General features: G+C 45.0%; 1 protein-coding gene across 1 annotated transcript in view; it reads right to left on the bottom strand.

Annotated features, from left to right (window-relative positions):
• Positions 1 to 5,889: 5,889 nt before the first annotated feature.
• DDB2 (damage specific DNA binding protein 2) overlaps positions 5,890 to 8,093 on the bottom strand; it is a 23,140-nt gene continuing 20,936 nt past the window's right edge. Inside the window, exons 10-11 of the mRNA XM_018562146.1 lie at positions 7,735 to 7,780; positions 5,890 to 6,315 (exon numbers count right to left, since the gene is read on the bottom strand). Of these exons, the coding sequence (XP_018417648.1) occupies positions 6,101 to 6,315; positions 7,735 to 7,780 (261 nt within the window). The 3' untranslated portion in view covers positions 5,890 to 6,100. The remainder of the gene's footprint in view (positions 6,316 to 7,734; positions 7,781 to 8,093) is intronic.

Consider the following 8,093-nt stretch of genomic DNA (forward strand, 5'->3'; position numbering starts at 1 on the left):
CCTACGGAAAGTCAAAAAACAAAAGCGTGTGCGTTCCAGAGGGGTAGCTGCTGGAACGCACCGCGATCGCTGTGAAACTTCCCCCCGCATTTTGGGGGTGCGTCAGTGCGTTCCAGCAGCTACCACTCTGGAACGCACATGCTCTTGGTGTGAACAAGCCCTGAGAACGTAACAATGAAAGATTCTGAAGTGACCTTCTATGAGGCCCGATCTGAATCCTATGGAAAGAGCTGAGACGAGCCGTCTGGAGACGACATCCTTCAAACCTGAGACAACTAGAGCAGTTTTCTCAAGGACAGTGGACCAAACCACCTGTTGGCAGCAGATGTCGTCCCAATGAGAGCTACAGAAATGAGTTGTCTGCAGCGATTGCCTCTAAAGGTTATACAACAAAATATTCGGTGAACGGTCCCAACATTACTGCTCATGACGTTTTCATTTTTTTTTATTATTTAAGATATCATAAAATGAACCAAAAAGCAAAGTCAGAATTTCATTAAATATGGAATAAACCATGATGGGCGCCAACTACTGTGGTGAGTTTTGAACTATTGTGGGCTCTTCCTCTCTCGTGGAAGGGTACCAACAAATGTGTCCACGTCTGTATGTCCTTGAAGAGGCTATAGTGCCTTGCTATAAAATGCAGGCTGTAAAATCCATCCCGACAATGGCTCCGCCTCTGTAGTCCTCGAGTGCAAAAGTACTGCAAGAAAATCCAAGCATAGGAGGGATGGCTATTCTCCGCCCTATTTCCATAGATCAGTCCGAGGGAGAGAAGTCTAACTGTTGTCCATACTAGCCAATCAGATTTAGAGGATTCATTTTAAAGAAGCAACCTTTCTGGTTCCTTTCTTCCTTGCAGCCATGGCAAAAGTACTGCGTCCATAAGATTTCCCATTATGCACTCTGTTCTGCTCCTGCAGTCCTCTTCCTATATGCTTAGAGCTTGAGATTAAATTACACACATGCCCCACAAGGTCCTTAGGTTTTTGTTTTGTTTTTTCCACTGGGGAAAGTCATCGTGACGTCTAGACAGATTCCATTGTTGCGTCGCTGAAACCTACAACATGCTTACTGCAAAGGCAGACCCTCCTTTTAGGTGCACGGGCAAGGAATCTCTCATTATCTACATAATAAAAGCAGGTAATAATACAAAATAAGAGTATGCTAAAATACTTGCAATTAGGGCTGCAACAACTAATCGACATAATCGATTATAATCGATTATTGAAAAAGTTGTCAACTTTTCCAATCATCGATTAATCGGCTTCCGATTGGTTGGCCCTGTTCACGGCTCCACACACACTGCGCGCCCCACCTCACGCTCGCCGCTGCCAGACCCGCCCGCCTGCATCCACGCTCCACACGCCGCACCTCCTCCCGACTCACGCTCATCGCCTGCCCAAATTCACGATCGGCACAGGGACGCGGGGAGAAGAAGTAAGGAGGAGCAGGCATGAGGGTATGACAGGCCCGTTCTCAGAAAACAATGTATACAGCTGAGCGCGTGAGGTTTTAGCTGAAGAAAACGGGAACTTTTGATAGTTTTGGGTTGAAATTCACGAATTAACGGAAACATACTCATGTCATGTAAAAGTGTTGCTGAAGCAGCTGTTATCCATTACAGTAGGCACTAAATATTCACTTTTGCCAGTGGCGGCACCACCCAACACCGCTCATATTCTGATCAATTGTCCCCTGAAGGTCACTGGCAGAACGACACTTACGGAAATGTCTCAGCGGTTCCTCCTGATGACCCCCACATCAATGCAGGAGACTGGTGACGCAAAGACAGCGGGAGGAACCAATGAGAGCAGCAGCTGGCCCAGTTTAGAATCCCTATACCTTGCCGCACTCCTTACCGGATATCCCAAGAAACCGGGTGCTTGTAATGACGGCGGATGGCGCCGCTAGTAATCCAGAATCAATTTCAAATGTCACCAGCACGAAGAAATACATCAGTGCAAATCCACTCTATTGAGAAATGTCATACAGGCGAGCACTTTCGGGGCCGCGCAAGGTCCCCTTCATCAGGCTCAATAATGACACTATAACATTATTGAGCCTGATGAAGGGGTCCCGAAAAGCGCTTGTCTGTATTAGTGCTGCAACAACTAATCGATTAAATCGATCAAGAATAGTTGCCAACTATTCTCATTATCGATTAGTTGGTTTGGGAGAGAGGGTGGGAGAGAGAAAGAGAGGGTGGGAGAGAGAAAGAGAGGGTGGGAGAGAGAAAGAGAGGGTGGGAGAGAGAGAGAGGGTGGGAGAGAGAGAGATTTTTTAAATACAACTAATCGATTAAGATAATAATCAGCTAACTAATCGATTATGAAAATAATCGTTACCTGCAGCGCTCGTCTGTATGACATTTATCAATAAAGTGGATTTGCACTGACGTATATCTTCGTGCTGGAGACATTTGCAATTGATTCTGGCCCAGTTTAGAGACGCGGACATTGGAGAAGTTGAGTATTTACTGCCGACTTTAACTGATAACAGGTTTCAGCAAAACTTTTGAGCAACAGGGTCACTTTAAAGATGAACCCCGGCCTTCCCTATAGTCTTGCACAGTTGTACCGGCTCCTCTCCTGGACCGAAATTGCTTTTTCTGATTTCTCTGCACGCTGTGAGCTTCTCACAACTTGCATTAGAAGCTGCAACAAGTCAGATAGAAACTGCCTAATTTCTCGCCCCATCCGGACTGTCCCTGGCCCGCCCCTTTCATTCATTGGATTTCAGTTATGTAGGCTCAGCATTATATATGGGAGCAGGTGCTGCCCACTCATCAGCCATGGTCTGCCTGCATTGACAGAGACCCAGCGATTGTGTCTAAAATAAGGTATGTAATATATATGACAAAGGCATTATTAAAAAATGTAATCCGCATGTTGATGAAGGGTGGACGGAGGGACCAGGGGAGGCAGAGTATCCACAGATTGAAGCGCAGGCAGGAGGTACATGTTGTAACACTAACATTTAGCGATCACTGAAACTCTAGATCAGTGTTTCTCAACCTTTTTTCAGCCACGGCACCCTTTAAAAGTAAACAAAATCTTTGGGGCGCCCCAGACTTAAATGTAAAAACTGTAAATGACGGGGGTTCCCTCCAAAATCCAAACCAGACCCTTAGCCCAGATAGGGGTATGGTATGAATTTTAAGGGGGGACCCCATGCAGGAACACAGAGTGCTACCTTTCACATAAAAGTCCCCCTTTACAACAGGAGCCCTATTCTTTAACATCAGAGCCCCTCCTCCCCCTAGGATACCCTCTTGAAATCAGAAGCCCCCCCTTTACATCAGAGGCATGATGCTGTGTGAAAAAAGTTTGAGGTACCCCTGAGGAAGCCAGAAGGTACGCTAGTTGTGAAAAGCTGCTCTAGACAAAAACCTAAATACACAGTGAAGGTTCATATACGTTTACTGCAAGGGTTAGCAACCTCAGCAACTGCAGCTGTTGGTGAACTACAAGTCCCATGAAACACTGCAAGGCTGGCCGCTACAGGCTTAACTCCCAGAGGCAGATGCATGATGGGATTTTTTGTTTTACCGCAGCTGCTGTGCTGAGGTCATCTTACCGTTTTACCTGCCGTAGATTTGCATTCGGTAAAGCCAGTCTTGTGATTTACACAATTCAGTCCACTGTACAGCCAGGAAGGTGACATCACCTTTAATGAGTTCAGCAACCTAGCTTACAAAGTCACCTCTCGGCCTCCACCTTGTTCACTGGGCACTAAGGGGCCTTCTTAATATGGAGCGCCTTCCCCTCTCCGCAATGAGGAATGTCGTGTGGAGTCTTTCAGTCGCTTGCCAACAGGAGGAGGGCGCTGTCACATGACCTCGTTCAAGTTATTAGAAAAGCAATAGTATGGCTGCGGCTGAGACATACCACTGCTTTATAAGTGGGCCCCTAAATCAATACCATCACCTGGGTCCAATCGCTAGGGAATCAATCCAAGAAGTAATAAAGCCAATTTAGTATATAGCAGAGTGGCCTTCCTGGCTGTGCAGTGTGGCAGGGCTTTGGATCCCAAGACTAGATGAACCAATTTGGAAATCTTGGTAGATGAAAACAGTGTAAACGTGTGTGTGTGTGTGTGTGTGTGTGTGTGTGTGTGTGTGTGTGTATATATATATATATATATCAGCTGTGTATTGTTTTTCTGGATTTCCACTTTGATGCTGGACTCTCGCCTAAACAAACATTGCCTAAATACAAGTCATGTATTCTTTCTTGAATCTTCGTGTGTGTGTATTCCTTTTAGATCTGTGCAGTAATCCAGCATGAAAGAGCTCCTGCACTTTTTCTGTGCAGTAGTTCCCTGTAATAAAAACCGCTCACTGCTGCTCTCTCTGCTTGTGCAGGGTGACTGGTCTTGTCTCCGCCCCCTCCTGTAATAAAAACCGCTCACTGCTGCTCACAGGGTGACTGGTCTCGTCTCCGCCCCCTCCTGTAATAAAAACCGCTCACTCTCCTTGTGCAGGGTTACTGGTCTTGTCTCCGCCCCCTCCTGTAATAAAAACCGCTCACTGCTGCTCTCTCCTTGTGCAGGGTGACTGATCTGGTCTCCGCCCCTGCTATACTTTTCTTCAGGATGCCTGTAGTGGGCGGGGCCTAATGGGTACCTCCCACAGCTCTGCTCTCTGTACAAGATAGCTGGAGCCCAGTGGGGATGTCAATGCTACTCTTTACAAGGTCAAATCTAAGTTTAAAAAGCCATTACACATCTTTTGCAATTAGACAATATTTGTTTAGCCCAGATTTCAGCTTTCAAGAGGATTTCCCAAAATGTTTATATGTTTCTCTTCCCACAAAGTAGAAAATCCTTCATCCTACTGCCATGTATTATGCTCAGAGTGCCCAACTCAGTCCTGATCATCCTCCAATCTCAAAAACATTATCGTTATTACTGCAGAACCCACAATACCAACTCATCGGCAGGAGGATCTATAGGGTAAATAACACATCCCGTCCTCGTTAGGAACACTTAGCGGTGGGGGGGAAAGGTTGCCAGGTTTTCTCCTATAGGTTCAGAAGATGAGGAATCTTGATTTAACTTAGAAGCTCCTATGTAGAATCTGTAGAACAGCTGCCAGAGGAAGTCGAAAATATTCACATCCCGTCCTGGTTATGACCATTGGTGGTTGAAGAAGAGGCCACCAGATTTTCTCCGTTAGGGTGCAGAAGATGATTCCCCTATAGGAGTCCATTGATTTCTTGATTTGGCGTGGAAGCCCTCTTATCAGTGGCCAGAGGAAGTATTCACATCCCGTCCTGGTTATGACTATTGGTGGTTGAAGACGAGGCCACCAGATTTCCTCCGATAGGGTGCAGAAGATGATTCCCTACAGGAGTCGATTGATTTCTTGATTTGGCCTAGAATCCCCAGTGTGGAAGCCCTCTTATCAGTGGCCAGAGGAAGTATTCACATCCCGTCCTGGTTATGACTATTGGTGGTTGAAGACGAGGCCACCAGATTTCCTCCGATAGGGTGCAGAACATGATTCGCTAACGGAGTCCATTGATTTCTAGATTTGGCCTAGAATCCCCAGTGTGGAATCTCTCTCAACAGCTGTCAGAGGAAGACGAAAATATTTACATCCCACCCTGGTTGTGGCCACATAGCAGTTGAAGCCACTAGCTTTTCCCCTATAGGGTTCAGAAAATGAGGAATCTTGGTTTGACCTAGAAGCCCCAATGTGGACTCCCTCTTACCAGGTGCCAGAGGAAGACAAAACATTTTAGGACACCTAAAAAGAAAGCAGTCATTTACAGGATGTGCTCTTCAAAGCCAACATTGTGCCTCCAAACTTCCCTTCCATTCATTTATACCCTGTAATGCCCCCATACTGAGGTGACCATGCTGCAAGAGGTGAAAGCCCGTTTTGTTTTTTCTCTTTTTGCATACATACGACAGGCAGGTCGGGAAAGGGCAACAGGAATTTGTAGCCTTCGGAAAAACACAAATCAGAACATGCCTGTCCCGATGTAACCATATACTCTGCTGGATGAGGTCAGTGCATTAAGGCACTATAGGAGTTTGGTTACTGCAGCCAGAGCTGAGTGTCATGCCCATAGGCCAGGCCTTCGATGGCCGCTCATTTGTCTTTGTTTTTCCCTCGTGTGGTGGTCGACTCTTTGACAGCAGTCCTAGTTTTTTTCGTCTCAGATTTGTCCTTTTGAGAATTTGTGGGTTTGCTTTTTGGATCTTCTTTTCTCCCCACTTGAATCCCCTTTGCCCGTAAGGCCCTCATCATTTCCTCCTGCTTCATCATTAATAGAATCTCTCGACTCCAGATCAAGATGTTAAAGCCTGGAAAGAAGGACAGCATGGGGTCAGGAAATGGAATCTTCTTATGGCAGCGCTTTACAGAGTACTTAGAACCATACAGATCCCACCCCGAAGGAACATTTAAAGTGACTGTAAAGGCAAATTTTATTTGTTTCCAATAAAGCCGGGAAAGATTAGACCCATTGTAAAGTTTTATATTGTTGTCTGTGTCCTCGCTGGAAAGTTTTACCCCATTGTCCTGAAGACCACTGTCAGCAAGATGGTATGTGAGGAAGAATCCAAAAGTAAGCATATAAGCTAGAGATATTTATTGTATTGGATATTTATTGTACCTTTAGCCTAAAACCTAACATGGGGTATATACTGTACCTTTTTATGGTATCCCTTTGTAGCCCTGATGAAAAGGGGGACGCCATTGAGCTCCCAGAATGAACTGGCTTTATAGTTATGTGTGTCCTACAATAAAGAACATGTCTTTACCTTATTAGACCAGAATGAACTGGCTTTATAGTTTTACATGCCCTACAATAAAGAACATGTCTGGACCTTATTAGACGCTTTTCTACTACTCTAACCCAAATTACGAGCCAACACAGCAGCCATTTCCTCTTGGAAAGCTGCCCAATGGGAAACATGTCATCTACACTCAACGTCTCAATAAAAAATACTTATTGCACCAAAATTAGGGATGCACTGATACTAGTATTGGTATCGATGCCCATACAGAGTATTTAGGCGAGTACTCGTAGTCGCTCAAATACTCCCGATACTTACTCCGATACTGGAACTTCCGGTATCAGGAAGCCGGGCGGCGATTCAATACACACTGCCAGCTTCCTGATTGGCCGGGAAGCTGGCTCCATATTACCTCTTCACATGGGAGCCGGCTTCCTGGCCAAACAGGAAGCAGGGGGTGTGTAATGACTCGCCGCCTGGCTTCCTGATAAACCAACTTCCAAATCAAATCAGGAAGCCGGCGGCAAGTCATTACCCCGCCCCCCAGATTTCCAGAAATAAATGGCCATAGTTCTCTTTTAAGTAACACTTATAGGTCTCGTCTCTCCCCCAACATGTGACCAGACAGTAAAAGAGATGAACTCATCAGTTTACTTCTTCTATCAGCATGTCACTTGTTAGCACAACAGCACATGAGCAATGCTGCACAAGTGAGTGTCTCCATAGGAAGCTTTCTCCTTCCCCAATCTGAGCTCTGCTGTAATAGGACTGCATGAGGCTAATGCCAATCAAACTCAGGCCCTTACATTGCTTGCATTTATAACAAAAAACAACAACATTTAATTACATAATAAGTACAGAGCTGCAATCATTTGTATCTTTTATAACTATCAATTTTAAGTATAAACAGTGTATACAAATTGTTGAAATTACAACATTTGTTCTAGAAAAGTTTGCTATGCACTAGAAGAATAATTAGCTTACCCATTCCTGATGCCAAAAGATCTCCCATTGGGTTAAACTTATTGAGCTACAAGTAGAATAGAAAGATAATGTAGAGAGGTCAGAAATAACATGCAACTATGAAAGCAATGCACAGAAATATATGTTGTTATATCAAAGTGAGTAATCGTTGGCTCTCCGTCTATCTAGGAACAAGACTAATCAGATCTTAGCCTGTAGTGATAACTCAGGTAGCAGCAAGCCAAGCATGATGAGCTAAAGTGCACCTGTCATATAAAATGTACTTCTTTCAGGAAGAACGGGGGGCAAAGTAATTACATAGTATTTTAGGTTGAATAAGACACAGGTCTCACAGAGCAAGTCCAACCGTGTGTGTGTGT

The sequence above is a fragment of the Nanorana parkeri genome, unplaced genomic scaffold (assembly GCF_000935625.1).
Source record: "Nanorana parkeri isolate BGI_ZX_2015 unplaced genomic scaffold, ASM93562v1 scaffold562, whole genome shotgun sequence".
Lineage (NCBI taxonomy): Eukaryota > Metazoa > Chordata > Amphibia > Anura > Dicroglossidae > Nanorana > Nanorana parkeri.